This window comes from Kogia breviceps, chromosome 17 (assembly GCF_026419965.1).
Source record: "Kogia breviceps isolate mKogBre1 chromosome 17, mKogBre1 haplotype 1, whole genome shotgun sequence".
Taxonomy (NCBI): domain Eukaryota; kingdom Metazoa; phylum Chordata; class Mammalia; order Artiodactyla; family Physeteridae; genus Kogia; species Kogia breviceps.
Window position 1 is genome coordinate 12,584,149 of NC_081326.1, and position 17,320 is coordinate 12,601,468.

Below are 17,320 nucleotides of genomic sequence, written 5' to 3' on the forward strand. Positions count from 1 at the left end.
GAGCCCGGAATCCTGACCAGAAAAGTTAAGGCCTTCGTCCATTCATCCACGACTTCAGTAACTTTGATATACTGTGTTTCAGGGGTGAAGCAGAGGTTGGGGTCAGGCAGGGGCGGGCGGGCGGGCAGGTTTGCCTGTAGGGACAGAGTCCGGCAAGGACATGAATACAGGGCCTGAGAGTCAGTTACACTGAAGGACACACAGTCTACACCACCAATTAATTCAGAATTCAGACAGCTGGGCTAAGGATGAAGGGATATAGATGGAGAGTCTGAACAAGTGGGTCACGCGAGGGGCCAGGCACAGAGGAACAGGCAAGGAGGTCGCTTGGTTGTTCAGCCCAGAGCAGATGGATTGTGTGTCCTTTGGTTTCTGTAGCCGGCTGCACGGCTGCAAGCGGGAATCCCTGGTGGGTTAAGCAGGCGGAGCTGGAGGGCAGGGGTGGGTGCCTTCAGGTAGCTCTGCTGAGGGCAGGCTTTGTGCCGGCTTCTTCCGATAAGTATTTCCAATCCTCCAATACATACTTAGGAGTTAAAGACCTTATATTTTTTAAAGATTCAGAAACCAGTGATCAGGGAGTGTGGCTAGCCCACGTACATACAGCTAGTGAATGCCAGTGTCAACACTATAAAAGTAGACTGGGGGCTTCCCTGGTGGCGCAGTGGTTGAGAGTCCGCCTGCCGATGCAGGGGACGCGGGTTCGTGCCCCGGTCCGGGAGGATCCCACATGCCGCGGAGCAGCTGGGCCCGTGAGCCATGGCCGCTGAGCCTGCGCGTCCGGAGCCTGTGCTCCGCAACGGGAGAGGCCACAGCAGTGAGAGGCCCGCGTACAGCGAAAAAAAAAAAAAAAAAAAAAAAAAGTAGACCGGAGAGGTAGTTCATAGGCCAGACTATACAATCAGACTGTCCGCACTCAAGTCTGGTCCTGCCACTGGCTAGTTGAGAGATTGGGGAGAGTTGAATTTCTCTTTCCTCTCTAACAGTGGAAATGATTGTAGTGCTTACCTGTAATACCTACCAGAACGTCTTGTGTTTTCTTCTTTTCTTGCAGTTTTATTGAGATACAGTTGACATACAGCACTGTGTAAGTTTAAGGTGTGCAGCATAGTGATTCGACTTGCACACATCATGAAAGGTTCACCACAGTAACTGTAGGTGTAACATCCATCATCTCATCTAGATACAAAGTTAAAGAAATAGAAAAGCATTTTTTTTCCCTGTGCTGACTCTTAGGATTTACTCTCTTAACTTTCATATGTAACATAGCAGCAGTTTTCATTATGTTTTAGCATCTCTTCTTAACTAGTCTTGCAGGCACACAAGCTCACCATAGGCCACAGCAATCCCAACCCCGTTAGAATACGGGCCAGGAAACCCAGTGCTTTCAGGGCAGCAGGGGGCCTCTTCTTCAGTGGGGTGGTCCTCCCAGCAGGACACACAGCTGCCAGCAAGCTAGAGTTGCTTGTGTTGGCTGTGCCCCCAAGTGAAGGTTCTTGTGCAAGGGGAAGAGCAGCTGTGAGCCCCCTCCCCCTCTTGGTTTCTCAGTCGCCTGTTGCAAAGAAGACTCTCTTTCTCGTAACAGCTTCATGGGCATAACTTCCAGGGTCCCCGGGTCACGTGCCCACTTACAAGAGAGTCACACCAGGCTATGGCTTCTCACCATATAAGTACGGAGTTGAGCCATCAGGAGCCATTTTTGCCACAAGCAGTGCTGCCTGGTGACACGGCTGACACCTGACCTTCATCAGGTTTCTAGGGAAGCAGAGCTAGGAAGCTAACCCAGGGTCAAATTTGTCCTTATTGAAGGAGAAGGGGTTTTTATTAACCCTTTACCCACACTGTTACGTTTAACTCCAGGACAGCACTATAGGGTTGATAGTCTTATTAACTCTGTGTCACTGAGGAAAAAACCTGAGGCTCAGAGAGCTACATTTACTAACCCAACGTCACACAGCTGGTAGAGGCAGAAACAGGATTTGAATCCAGGTTGTTTTATTGCAAAGTACATGATCTTAACCGCTATACTATATTCTACTTTACTTTTATTTCTTCTTTTGGACGGCTCTTATTTACTAGAAGCATATAAAGAACTTTAACAACTTCTTCTGCCTTAAAATGTGCACTGTAGACTAGACATCCATTTTTGAATTTCCGTATCCCTTGGTTATTTGGCTTTGCCATATGTGTCGCTCTTAGTTTTGAAATAAATGGAAAAGTAATTTCCTGACACTTTGCATAGCTTTGCTTCTCTGGCCTCTGTGCAAAAAATAAAACCATTCTAAAATATATTCATTAGTTAATGTAAGAGTTCGAATGTTAGCTGTTTAAACATGAGCATGATTAAATATTTTATTGTAATAAGTCTCTGTATTTAGTGTTCTCTTAATGATACCACGTGGCCATAAAAAAAAAAAAATCAGTACTGAGCTGAAGCTCTCCTAAGTGTTACAAAACATCACCTCTCTTGTCTGAGATGCTGGGGCCCCCCATCCTCTCCCGAAATGCTGAAAGATGTGGGCTGTGGTCCTCAGTGGCCTTTCTCAGCCACAGCAGATGTGTGCGAGAGACAGTTCTGACGGATGGTTCCATGTTGGAGTATTCCTTACGGATGACAGTTTAGATATAACAATGAATTTACCAAGTAATTTAAAACTTTGAAAACAAGGTAGTCAGACTTTTCTATGTCTTTTGGTGTGTATCAGTTTTCTGTTGCTGCAAAACAAATTACCATATATGTAGTGCCTTAAAAACAATGCCCATGTATTAGCCTGTATTTCTGTAGGTCAGAGGTCCAGGTGAGTTAGACCAGGTTCTGTGCTAAGGGTCTCACAAGGGCAAAATCGTGGTGTTGGCAGAGCAGGGGCCAGGCTCTTAATCTTGAGCGTTTGAGGAAGGATCCACTTTCCAGCACATTCAGGTTGTTGGCAGAACTTAATCGTTTGTAGTTGTAAGCGTGAGGCCCCCGTCTCCATGCTGGCCATTGGCCAGGGCTGCTCTCCGTTAGAGGTTGTCTATATTCCTTGGCATATGACCCCTCTCTTGCTGCAAAGCCAGCAGTGGCACATTGAATCTTTCCTGTGCTTTTACTTGTTCTCACTTCCTCTTGTGCCACCAGCCTGAGAAAACGCTGCTTCAGAGGGTTCAACTGATCAGGTCAGGCCCACGTGGATCATTTCCATATTTTAAGGACAGCTGATATGGGATTTTAATTACATATGCCAATCCGTTCACAGGGCTCCCTAGGTTAGAATTTGATTGACAAACCAAGGGGTAGGATTCCTGATAGGGGGTTGGGAGAATATCTTTAGAAGTCTGTCTACCACACAGGGCATGCAGTTCAATTTTGTCTGCCCTCTTGGAGTTTCAGACCCACTGGTTCTTTGTGCGTGGAAAGCTACTTTCATGACAGTTTATGTCTTATATTAAGTCATTATGACTCTATCTAGTTCTGTCGTTTAGCTGTCTTTAGGATCTGTTGTTTCTCTTTCGTCCCAAATTTGCTTTTATGTGCATAATAACCTATAGTTAAAGCTACTTTAGCATTTTCCCTTTGTGTTTACTGAAGGTCTAAATAAGTTGAATAGTTACTAAGTATAGCTTAGGTAAGTCTGAATGTATGGACATGAGTTTTCTAGAATAGATTCCAGTTTATATCTGTGGGCCTTACATATGTGACAAAACTGTATGTGAAATGCACTGCAAGCATTCCTTTATATTTTGAGACTCCTTTCATAGCTGCTTGATAAATGCATGGTAAGGATAGACTTCCTGGGGGGAAAAAAATTAATGATTTAACTTCTTCATTGGATTTCTGTTGCAGTGAATTTGTGTCATGGCTGTTGGAAATTGGGGAGATTCACAGGCCTGAGGAAGGTGTTCACTTGGGACAAGCATTGTTAGAAAACGGAATCATCCACCATGGTAATTGTTTTATTAATCACCTATTTATTTATCCACAAATTACATGTATCTTCATTGCATTGATCAGTTTAGTTTATAATACTTCTCCACATTATAGGATGCTTATGTTTTTTCCAACATCTTTGAGTACCTCATCTATATAGAATATTGTTTCAGGGAGTATAGGTTTATGGTGATATATTTAACTTGAAACGGACAATTCCAACAAGAATTCCAGGTAAGTGGTGTGGGACTGAAGAGGAAGGAACGTCTAGTTCTAACTAGAGTATTTGGGATGCAAGAAAGCAGTGATCATGGGACTAAGAATAAAAGCTTGAAGGATTTCTAATGCAGAATGTGGGAGAGGAGAAAAAGGCAGGGAACTATGAATAAATATGGATATTTGGCTGTGGTGTTTTGATGTTCATTTTTTTTTCTAAATTATTTTTTTCTAAATTAGAGTGAGTTCATTTTTTTTCTAAATAAAGATTTCTAAATTTTTTTTCTAAATTTTGATGTTCTTTTTTTTTTTCTAAATTAGGTGAAAACAAACTAAATCCTCCAAATTTTTCCCCACCACAGTAGACGCTACCAATATAATGTACCACCATCTACCCAGATAGGAATCCCCTGGCATTCCTTTTTCCTCCTTCATGCCATCAAGCCCTGTAAGCCCTACCACCAAACAGGTCTCTAATCAGACCACTGCTCTCCCTTCCAGGATCTTCACCCCCTTCCCAGTCACCACCTTCTCTGTCCTTGCTTCCACATTTGTCCTCCATCCCCATAGAACACTCCCCAGGTAATGGCTGAAGAGACCTTTTAAGACATATATAAGATTCAGGCATTCTCCTGCTTACAGGCATCTACTAGCTTCTCATGAAACTTAAAGTCCAGACATCTTACCTAAATCTCTTACCATGGCCCACAAGACCCTACATGATAGGGCCCCAACTGCCTCTCTGAGTTATCACATAGTGCTGTACCTAACTCGTTACACTGTGGCCACCCTGACCTTCTGTCTCTTCTTTGAACACTCCAAGATGACTCCCCATTTAAGATCTTTACTCTTGCTGTTCTCAATCAACAATTGCTTATTAATTCCTAGTATATGCCAGTGACCTTTCTAGGTGCTGGAGACACAGCAGTGAATGAAACGACAAAAGTCTCTGTACTATGACTCATCTTCCATGACACTGTGCCTTTTAGAATCCTACCCAGTCCCATTATTCCAATAAACTACTTTTTAAATTTTTGAAATTTTCTTCATGTACTACTTATCACTCTCTGAAATTATCATGTTGTTTTGTTTCTTTGTTTAATATTTCTCTCTTTATCTCCCATCCCTACTCTAGACTGCAGTCAAAATATAAGCACCGTGAGAACAGGAGCCTTGTGTGTTAATATACAGCAAACACCTAGAATGCCCAGCACATATAGGTGCTTAAAAAATTATTTGCTGAGTGAGTGAATAAATGAATAATTATATTTTGAGCAAACAGATAATGTTGATAAATTGTATATGATTTTGTACTTGGTTCATTAATGCCATTAAAACACCATTTAGCATCTAGTATGCTAAGAAGCGTCATCCAGTATCTTATAAGTAAAAATGAAAAGATATTGAGCTAGATGGCTTTCCTCCTTATGCTCCTCTTTCCCTTCTTCTAACCCCATGACCAAGTATATATTTGGGACAAGAATGGACTGTATTTGTTTTATCCTGCAATTATTAAAGCTGAAGTAGGTGGCATGTAAAGAGGTTTTGTATACAATCATGGACCTTCAGAAGTGACTATTCTTTTCCCATTCAGACTGTGTACTTCCAGGGCCTGTTTATTACCAATAGAGCAAGGAAGGGAAAATCTGCCCATGGATACCTTTTATTTACTCCTTTCCTTACTGATTCTTTCCTTCATTCTACATGTAAGATATTATGCTAGGTACTTGAAGGTATGTAAATATGAACCCTCAACCCTTTTTTTCTTACGGTCTAATAGTTTTAAGCCCATCTTTTTACCTTGTCCATCAAGAAATCCAGCTGCTGGAATATTTCTTTTCAGACAAGACAGATATCTGCTAGGGTGGGAGAACTAATTTTTTGCAAGGACTATTGAGAAGGAAAACTGTATTGGTTAACACTAGCTGCTGTAACAAATAAACCTCCCCAATACAGTGGCTTACATTATAGAAGCTAAGTTGTCACTCATGTACAGTTCAGTCGGTGGTGGAGGATGAGGTAGTGGCACCCTGCTCCATGCAGGGTTTCGGTGCCTGACAGAAGCTCAGCCATCTTTAAAGACAGTGCTCCTAAAGGTCACCTTGAAGGAAGGGTGGAGTTTCTTGTTCGTTTTAAATGGGTTTGTACCCTTCCCATTGTGCATCACTTTCGTGCACATGTCCGTGGGCACAACTCAGATATGTGGTCACCCTTGGCTGCAGGAGGCTCCTAGAAGTGTCCTGTAGATGCATACGCAGGAAAAACAAAAGCTAAACCAATTTGGAAAAAAAATACCCAATTTCTGCCCCTGACGCTTAGCTCCTGGGTCAATATAAGATCTATGAAATCATATGAAAGACAGAGTAATCATTATATATATTTGTTAATGTTGTACAATGATATCAGCATATAATAGTCACAAAAATCACTTTTAACATTTCTGTTTTTAGTTGAGGTTATTGTGACTTCTGTTGTTAATTTGAGTCATTTTAGTCTTTTCTGAATTAGAAATAACAGAAAAAAATGGTCTTAAAGTTATCTGTCAACAATAGACGCTGCTGTTAAATTGCTTAAAAAATTATGGATATGTACGTTTTTGTACTTCTATGGGATTACTCAACTATATTTTAGAAAGAGCTATGCTAAGTTTGTCACAGTGTTTTCCTTTTTGACTATGAGGTACCTTGTAACAGATAACAGGATATTAGAGCGGCTTTATTCCCAAAGCTGGAAAGGTCAGGGCGCAAGGAGAGGCTCTCCTTTCAGAGGAGCTGTAAGATTATTTCCAAGTCATCCATCCACTCCTGGTTTCATCTTTCAACACAGGTGATCCAGCAATTGTATGAGGAAGAGTTGCTTGTTTACTTAATGAACTATGTTCTGAAAATGGAAGACAACTATTACTTTACAGTTACAAAACTGTTGTTACTTTCCCTGAAGACATGCATAACTAGGCAGACACATTCAAGTCAATTTTAAGTTAGTACAAAGTGGAGTTGGAATAATATTTAGTCAATGTCTTCATGAGCACAGTACTCTAGAGTCTGACCTTTTCAGTTCAGGACTGCTGAAAGATCTGGAAGGAATCACAGAGAGAACCACCCTTACTTATTTTGTTAACATATGTCTCAAAATATTTTAATTGCCTCCTCTTCAAAGAGAAAAATTCAACAGCGTAAGATTTTTTTTTTTTTTTGGAATGGATATCAGAATTTCAGTCCTAATCAACTTTCCTCCCCTTCCTCAGACACCACCTTTTTCCAGTAATACAATTTTGAAAAGAAAGTAGTAGATAAATTCTGTATTAAAATTTATTCTGAAATTTAAAATTCAAGAACACTTTGATTATTTAACTTAAAAGAATTGAAATCTTTTTGAACAATGATATTTATAACCTACTTAACTCTTTTTCTGAGAAATTTAGCACTGAGTACTCTCTATTAAAAGTCCTGTTGGTCACAGTTTGATTTTAGTGGCCTGTGCTATTACTGTTATCAGGACCTGATCGGTTGTAATGTCCGATTTGGTATACAGAACTTTTGTTGCTGGAAATAACCTTTTCTTTTTTAGTGTCCAAAGTTAACTAATAGAGATTCTCCCAGGCCGAGGATAAGAGGACATATTATGCAATTTCACATTAATAATTTTATTAGAATGAAGAAATATGAGCCAAGCAGGCTAGTTTCATTAGTATGTGGTTCCAGCTGCATTTTAGTGAAAATAGAATTCCTAAAATAAAGTTGAATGAGCCATCTGTTTTATAAAGAGCCAGCAAAAAAAGAAAGTTGACTGTTAATGCTATTATTCACATGGCAAATATTGTTGAGAACTTCATCAGAGGCAAAGCCTTGCTGTACTGGGGATTCTTGGGTTGAGGCAGCATATGCTTTCTCTGTGATACGTTGATAATGTTCTTCTTGTCTGGCTTTATCATTTACATTATAAATGCTTATGTGGGAATTCAGAGAGCTCATTCATTATAGCCAGTGGTGTGCTGAAGTTGGCCGGTCAGAGCTCTAGAGAGCTGGTGACTAAATGTTTAAAAAAATTGCAAGCTTGTAGTTAAGCACAGCTATTATTAAAATTAAATTATATAAACATATCAGTTCCTAAATTATATTACAAACAAAGGTAATATATCCTTAGAACTCATCACTTCCTAACTATTTTACTACATTTTATTGTTATCTATGGTCTTGGTGTTACTTATGTCTATTATTTTTGTATGATGGAAATACTAAATAATAATGTGTCACTGCACATCTCATTCTGTGTTCAGTGACTTTATTTTGATGGCTGGAAATTGTCCAGTGTGGGAGTATTTGATACCGTGGAAACTGGCGAATGGTACACATCAGTGCTTCTTCTTCCACAACACTAGAGAGCAAGCTGTTCATCATTTATCAGTACATCCCTGGTAATCTCCAGCATCACAGAGTTGTTTAAAAGATGTCATTCGGCAACCTTTCTCATCAGCTCATAAACCCATTTTCCATGCTCGAGAAGTTGGGGGAGTGGATTTGTATGCGGAACTATTCACTGTTTTTTCCAAGGCAACAGCCTAGAGTTGCAGATTAGCCCAAGATTCATCAGCAAAGTCACAAGAGTTTACCTTACAGTGAAGCATTCCATTTTGAATAGGTTGAACCACCACTTGTTTTATTGTGGCAAGATACCTTTGGGCCCAACTTTCCTTGAATTTTGGAACATCAATATAATAAATTATTTCAATGAATCTTAAGCGATACAAATGGGAATAGGTAGATTGCATAGGAGAAATAAATAACTGGTCTTGAAACATGCCGTAGGATTTCAAAATATTTCTTCCGATTTTATTTTTCTTTCACATATGCTTTTTTTTCTTTTTGGCTTAATCTGGAAAAAAGATGCCAAAAGTTGTGTTGTCTATCCCTTTTTGGCAGCAAGCCTGTCTCAGTTTTATGGCTGCAAGCCATGCATTTGGTTTGGATAGATGAGGGTGAAATTGCTGAAATTTTGCATATGCGTGTGTGTGTGTGTGTGTGTGTGTGTGTGTGTGTGTGTTTTACAAGTCTCTTAGCTTTCTTCTGGATTCACCAATGTAGTTCATGAGAATTAATTCTGACAGATTTTTCTCCCCCTTCTACATTTTTAGCAAAAAGTAAAGATCAAAGTCTTCTATGCAATCATGAAAATAGAGCCCATTGCAACAAATTATCTCTTCTGCAAATTTTTCATTCCCCCTAAAGAAAACATTTAAATGTAAACTCTTTGAGATTTAATTTGAGGTTTTTCCTTTCTAGAACAGTTATTTTTTTTAATCAGCCTACCTAGAAAAAAAGGAAACTTGAGAGAAAGTTTAGTAGGAGTCTTTATGAATGGAAAATCTTATCTTAAGGATGGAAGTGAAGGATGACCACTCTCATTTTCCACTGAGGAAAAAAAAAAATTAAGTGACGTGTAAGAAAAGCATTTGTCAGTGTAAGAGAACTGTTAAAATTTTGGAATCAGTCACATACTGAAGTTATCTAATCTACTCTGAAGATCTAAACACAGGATAAATGGTCAAGATTGGTATATGTGTGGTCTTGGCCTGATCGCTATGGGATAAGACAGATAAATGCTAAAATTCACTCCTGGGGCTGAGAATCAAATTATCACTCACTAGTTGGAGTATCTGCTATTCGAAGGGCGCTTTTTGCTTGACTTTGTGGCATCGTGAAGAAATAGAAAACACAAACTCGTCTATTTATTTAAGTGTAAATCACTACGCACACGCACAGATGCATACACTATGCTACCTAAATGTGGCTAACCTTAATTTAGTTCTTCAGTCATTACATGGAAGTTGTAACTATATTATACAACAAAATCTTATCATGAATCTTACTATCAAAATACTGGATTAGCATCACTATGTTAGGAAGACAAAAGCTTTTGATAAAACTAAAAGTTTCAGTATTTGGGAATATGTTTTTTATCTGCCGGTTTTTAGATGGTCAGGATTTTAATACACTGTTCTTATGTTCTTAGTTACGGATAAACATCAATTCAAACCAGAACAGATGTTATATAGATTTCGCTATGATGATGGAACCTTTTATCCAAGAAATGAGATGCAGGATGTGATTTCAAAGGTAACAACCTCTCCCATGACCTTTTATCAATAAAAGAATTCGTGTTGTCGTTATCTTCTTATCTTCAACAAGATAAAATGCTGTAGAGAGACTTACAATAATTCTGCTGGTGTAGAAAATTTTTACATGACGTATGTAAGCAAGCCTCTCGATTTTTTTCTTGCTATTATAAGAATTAGAATGTTAGATCATTGTTTTTATTCTCTTTATCTAATTCTAAAAGGGAATAGTGCAATTGCATAACTCAGAAGATCATATCTGTTGAAAACTGTTTCACATGTAGCAACAAGTGGTCATGATACTTGAATAAATTCAACAAAAAGACAAATACATAAAATTTACGTAATATCAGTTTTCTTTGTACACTTGACAAAATTTATATTGACATGTAATGATCAAGTAGTATGATGGACCACTGCATAGATTTATATTCTGTTTACATTATATCTCGAAATTTTATATTTTAAGAAAATAGTTTTAAAAGGCCTCTGTGTTTGTATATGTCATATGTATATGAAAAATTCATAGCACAATTTAATCCTGTTTTTAAAGATTTAAGTTATATTATTTTTATGATGTAATGTAACGTTTGAATAATAGGGTAATGATTTCAGCATGTTGACAGTGAATCTATTTTATTCAAAATTTCATTGGTTTGTCCTTTGAGTGATCTTACTTGCTTTTGACGTATTTTTATTTTACAATAGGGCGTACGATTATATTGCCGTCTTCATAGTCTATTTACTCCAGTGATAAGGTGAGTCTAGTTTCTAAGTTCTGGGAGGTAAAATGGAAATATTTATATTGCATATTAGATAAATGTTATTAAGGTGGAACTTAACTTATTTTGTTTTTCTTCCCAAAGTGAAAATTTTACTTTTAAAGATTAAGTCACAATTTATCTGAAAATACTTCTGAATTTTCTGAGGCTCTAATTTTACAGTTTCTTCTACTCTTTTTATTCTGATTTCTAAAATTATTATTTGCCATTAATTCATAGTAAATTACAGGCTTGATTTTGAAATGATCCACCTTCAGTTAATATTTAATAAATAATAGTTGACTGGTTGGTAGAGGATTTCAAAATACTGTTTACTATAAATATTTACCATTATGGTTACTTGTCTAGTAATTTTTTTCATTAGACTGTATAATCAAATCTTGGATATGTATTTTATTTCACAATATTTTCTTTTAATCGTCTTTTATCCAAAGAAAAAATTTTGCACTTGAAAATTAAGAATTGATTTGGAATTAATAATTATAATTTTCTCATTTTTTTTCTGTACCATGTTTTAACTTCTGAAGAGATACCTTTTTGTTTTTAAAGAGAAATCAGGATACATTTTCAGTCTATCTCTTTAGAAAAACAGCAGAAAACTTTGAGTTCTGTGTTATGATTACTAATAGAGATCATCAGTACTTTTGTAATATGCACAGGTATACACTAACTGGTAGGATGTAATGTAATGTAAAACTAATTTCAGATGGCCAGATATCATTTGGAGTTTATTGACTAAAACATATTTTTCAGAACAAAAAAATGGACATACTATTTCTAAAATGAATATAGAGGCTTTTCAGTCGTGGCTATAGAATCCAAACGTTCGATGGACAGTGTTTCTATTTTTCACTCTGGTTACCGATTCCAAGGAAACACAGAGTTTAAAAAAAAAAGATTCCAAAAGTTGCTGATAAGTGTTGGAATGCCCACACTGCAGGTCCTGAAGGAGAAAACAGAATTTTACCTATTACTCCTGAAAATGCCCTGTCCATTTTCACACGCAGGCTTCACAAAGTAGAAGGAGGTGAAAGGAACCAACATTTGTTGATTCTCTGCTATATTCCTGGCACAGGCGCTCTGTAAATATGTTGGATAACGTAATGCTAAAAGATGGTTACTTAACAGCGCATGGATACTTAAGGTTTTTTTCTGCTAAACTAATAGAAAACGATACTGGATAATTTTTTCATGCCGCATGTGTATGTATATGTAGGTTTCACATGTGAGAAAATGTGTTCTGAAAATATATTTTAGCCATGTGGGATTTCTTATCGAGAAAGTTACATTCTGAAAGAGCTGATAAGAAGGAATTGTTCTTTGGCTAGAAATGACAATGGTTTATGAGTTGTCCAAGGTAAATTTACGAGAATAAAACCCATAAAACAGATGGAATGTACGATAGTCATGTGTGAACTCAGCTTATGAAAAGAAAAATGGCTTGGGTGAAGAATCCACAGACCCACATGTGGTCTATAAAAGACTACCTTGTCCTTCTTATTGACACTTACGGAAACCAAGATGAAATGGGTGATGAGGTATCAGAATTAGGGAGGTAGATTTAAAAAGATTCTTAAAAATCTGCTCTTGATTACTGGCTAACTAGTGCATTCACTTTTGACCTCAGAAATTTCAATCGTGTTTCAGGGAGCTCTTTATGAAAATGGATGAAATGATGTCAATATTAATTGCAAACTACTGACAGAAGCTAAAGAACCATGAATATAGCCAATAATTATCTGTCACGCCAAGTTGATTGCAGTTTGGATTTTTTTGACATTTTGAAAAGACTGTCGTTTTCTCATTCCATTTTGATCCAGGCCTGCAAAGTAAATGAATTATAGGTTTCCAGCCTTGGGGCCTTGTTCTGGTCATGAGCACTTTGCTGGTATCTAACTAGACTTTGAAACGTTTCTCAGAACTGGGAGGTCTGCAGAAAGGAGAGCCTGCTGTGGAGAGCCAGGATTCCTGGGCTGCCTGGGTCCATCCTCTGATCAGACAAAATGAATGGCGAGGTTCTCAGAGTGTTTCCCTCAGGACAGGCCTGAGGTCTCCGGCTACAGCTGAGCTTAATGAATAATCCTCCGGGGCACATCCTGCCTTCCTGGAGAACTCAGGAGCAGAAATTCAAGGGGTTGCTTTATTTTCCATATTTTGAGGAGATTTTTTCGTAGACTCTATCTTGATTCAGAGGGAGGGAATTCTATTTTATTATTCTTTTACTAATGAGCTATTGTATTTCTAGCCAAGTTATTACCAGGTAACATAGCATTAACAGTCAGTTTGGATATAGGAAAATGTGAAAGAAGAAATGTCCTGTTTTGGTATCCTTGTGGGTTTCTTCTCCTGGTGTGAGCTGGTGAAGGGAGTTTTCAGGTGTGTACACCTTGGAAAGCTGTCTTATTTACACATAAGTGGGACAGTCGATTCAAATTACATTGAGTACACGTCTCTGTTGCACACTGATACGAAATGGAATGGTTCCTTGTGGTTACTTATCCTCTTGCTTAGTGTTTTTGCTTTCTCTTTCTTTTATAGAGATAAAGATTACCACTTAAGAACCTACAAATCTGTGGTTATGGCCAACAAGCTGATAGACTGGTTAATTGCACAGGTAAATAGACAAATAGAAGTTGCTGAGTTACGTTCATTGCTGCTTTAGACTTTGAGGTGATTTAGGTACTTTTTAAAACTCCCCACTTGCCAATGAGACAGTGAAATAACTTGACCAAGTTCATACAGCTAAAATGAAGCAGAGTTAGGATTTGAACCTGGATCACCTGACTTCAGAGTCCCAGACTTAAGTGTGTGTGTGTGTGTGTGTGTGTGTGTGTGTGTGTGTGTGTGTGTGTGTGTGTGTGTGTGTGGTACGCGGGCCTCTCACTGTTGTGGCCTCTCCCGTTGCGGAGCGCAGGCTCCGGACGCGCAGGCTCAGTGGCCATGGCTCACGGGCCCAGCCGCTCCGCGGCACGTGGGATCTTCCCGGACGGGGGCACGAACCCGTGTCCCCTGCATCGGCAGGCGGACTCTCAACCACTGCGCCACCAGGGTAGACCCCAGACTTAATTTTTATGCGATATTGTCTTTCAAGAGGAAGATGTTTCTTGATTCAAAAATATCATCTGAGATCCATCAAAAAAAACGAAGTATAATTTAAATAAATGTGCATGTACTAAAATTACTTGTATGTTTTGTTCACTGATTTGTTTTAAAGTATCTGGTTTTTAGTCCTAGCAGGTTATTCTAATCTCCCTGTGCCTTCTTCTCTGTTAGATAATAATTATGTTTTGATAATATAAACTTTACTTCTCTGAAATGGATTGAAATTTCCAATTAGCATGAACAGGGGAGGGTGAATGGGTGAATGCAATAAGGTGTATCATTTACGTATTGCCCTATGTGTATGGCTAGAAGCTTTTGCAACTGAGGTCTGCCCTACTTTTCATGCTAATGGTAATGCTTGTCCTCCTAATGCAGCTTGTAAACTTTATAAGCCCATAGGTAGACAACATCACAAAATATTTACCCCTCCCCACTGGCCCACTCTCAAGCTTCACTCCCCCCACAAAAAAAAACCAAAATAGTGTCCATCTGCATACGCTGTAAGTAGGAAGGTACAAAATTTGTTGTGATTATTGTTCTGCTTCTTAGAATGTGGGAGCTGATAGCTGGTATTGAGAAAATGTTATTTGCAACTCAAGGCATCTAGCCCATCATAATAGATACTCAAATATAAATTTATTTAAATGTTTTATTGTACTAGATCAAGTAATAAATAGTCAAATGTTTTCCAGGGATTAAAAAAAAGGCTAAGAAAACTGATATCTACTTTGACAGAACTTACTATTTTGAGAAAGGGGATATTGCTTGGTTGAAATGTTGTCATTACATTTGGATATTTGAGTCAATTTACTTTTCTGTTATTGAAGAAATTAGCCTGCCTCCTTTGTTGCAAGTGGATAATAACATTTGATGCTCAGTCCTAGAAATGTTTATTTTTTTGTTTCAAATATTAACGTTGAATTCACATTTGATTCATCTGTGCACATACATTTTGAGATTTTTATTTTTAATATTCTACACTATCCAAGACCACCTATTTTTTCATTTTATGGCACTTAGATTTATTTTATCTAGAAATTAAGATCTTAGATTAAGCCAAACAGTTCTTTTTCGATAAAACCCAAATTCCTATGTCCAGTGGGTTTACTAGTGTGAGAGCCTTTTATAACACTATGGTCAGTGTGTGTCATTGGGATTGGTTCTATATTTGGTAACAGAGTTGGAATTTCACCTAGAAATTAAACTGTTACAGAATTCACATGAATTCTTGTACTATATGTTGATTATACGAGAAAACTGAAGAAAGTTTTTTTGAAGCAAAAGCTGATGTTGAATAAATATTTAAAGTTCTAACTCAGGAAGTCAGTTATCAACTTTTTTTTTTTTTTCCTTTTTGGCACTTTTATTTTCCAAGTGTGAAGTTGCTCAAAAAACAGACCAAGTTGCAATTCTTTTTTTCTTCAGGTTTTCTTAGTGGTCTGTTATGATAACGTCTGTAGAAATTGTACGTAATAGAAATTGAAATGGACTGGGATTCAGGTAATCTGGTGTCTGATGACAGTTCTGCTGATAAGCAGTTATGCAAACTTGATTGAGTCACTTAATCTCTCCAGATTTTATTTTCACAACTGTTTTCTGCTTACTGGACTAGCTGTATATGTCAGCTCTTCTCTGTCACTTAAGCTTTATGATTCTGATAGCATAAAGCATATCCAAATGTACGTATCAGACCTGATTAACTCTAGCTTCAGATTAGGACAATATGTGCTGCCTGTGAAAAGAAAGACATGGTAATGGAATGATAAGGGAAGGATAAGTTACAGTTCTCAATCTAAGATGAAAAAGAGATATTTTAAAAGTAAGTGTCTCTTTCCACCAAGGCTCTCAAGTGATAATAAAACTTAATTTCTAGCATTGACCGGACACTGAGTTGACTTGGAGAGCTTAAGGGGACCAAATAGAGCACTGACTGACTCCAGTGTGAGAGTCTGTATGTTGTTTGGAGTATAGTCTAGATCTGACAGCTTTTGGATGATGGTACTTATTATATACCATATTTTAAGTGACTAAGCTCTTCACCGGATTTGAATTTCTAGAGGGCAGGGAAGTATTTTTTGTTTGAGTGCTTTACTCTCTGTAGCACTTGGCACACTTTGTGGCAGAAAAAAAAATCTTTTGAGTGAATTCATAGAAGTTACTTAACAGCTATATTTTGAAAAGGGCACAGATGCATTGTCCAAAGATACAGATTATAAATGTCTTGTTAGTCAACAGGAGGATTAGTGAGGGGTGGAATTGTCACAGCATGAGGTGGCACTTGTTTTGGTCCTTGATAGACAGATAGGTAGAATTTAAATGTTTGAAGGGTAACAATTGAGGGGGGTCAACCTGACAAGTGTGAAGGTGACCCCACCTTTGGAAAATGAGGCTGGAGGGGTAGAATGAAGTTAGGATTATGGGGGGCCTGGAAAGCCCAACAGAAAATTGTGATAATTTATGATTATTAAGAAAGAGAGTCAGTTTAAAGTTTAGGAATATGATATTCCTGTATGAGAAAGTTTAATTCTATAAAGGCAATAAGTTAGAGAAAGTACAGGAAAAAATTATGGCAATTTAGAAGTGAAATGAAGAAACACTGGGTTAGGGTGTTGAGACAGACATGAAATAGAAGCCAGAGAGAAGAGGGGATGGATTTGGTAGAGGATTGTACCTAAGAGCTAAACATAGGACTAGGAAAAATGAGATAATATGTAAGAAAGCACTTCTTAAACTGTAAAACATACAACTGTCATGACATATAGACACACATAAATACCTATACACATATATATTCATATGCAGTCAGCCCTCTTGGGATCTACGAGGGATTGGTTCCAGGACCCCTGAAGATACCAAAATCCACAGATGCTCAAGTCCCTTACATAAAAGAGTAGTATTTGCAAATAACTTCCCTTGTACTTTAAATAATCTCAAGATTACTTATAATGCCTGATGTAATGTAAATGCTATGTAAACAGTGTCTGGTCCTGCAATTCAAGCTTTGCTTTTTGGAACTTGCTGGATTTTTTTCTCTGAATAATTTTGATCCGTGGTTGGTTGAATCTTCAGATGCTGAACCCGTGGTGACAGAGGGCAGGCTGTATATGAATTCATACTTAAATGAATAAAATGGATGTTTTCTAGATAGAAATCACAACAAAAGTTTGCATTGGGCTTTCTTTTGGGGATCAGTTATATGAG

The 17,320-nt window shown here is 37.8% G+C and overlaps 1 protein-coding gene across 3 annotated transcripts in view; it reads left to right on the forward strand.

The window, feature by feature from the left end:
- PREX2 (phosphatidylinositol-3,4,5-trisphosphate dependent Rac exchange factor 2) overlaps positions 1-17,320 on the forward strand; it is a 286,917-nt gene that overhangs the window by 116,544 nt on the left and 153,053 nt on the right. For all 3 annotated transcript variants that reach the window (XM_067017094.1, XM_059042584.2, XM_067017095.1), the window contains exons 11-14: positions 3,821-3,921; positions 10,133-10,236; positions 10,944-10,993; positions 13,556-13,631. In XM_067017094.1, the coding sequence (XP_066873195.1) occupies positions 3,821-3,921; positions 10,133-10,236; positions 10,944-10,993; positions 13,556-13,631 (331 nt within the window). The remainder of the gene's footprint in view (positions 1-3,820; positions 3,922-10,132; positions 10,237-10,943; positions 10,994-13,555; positions 13,632-17,320) is intronic.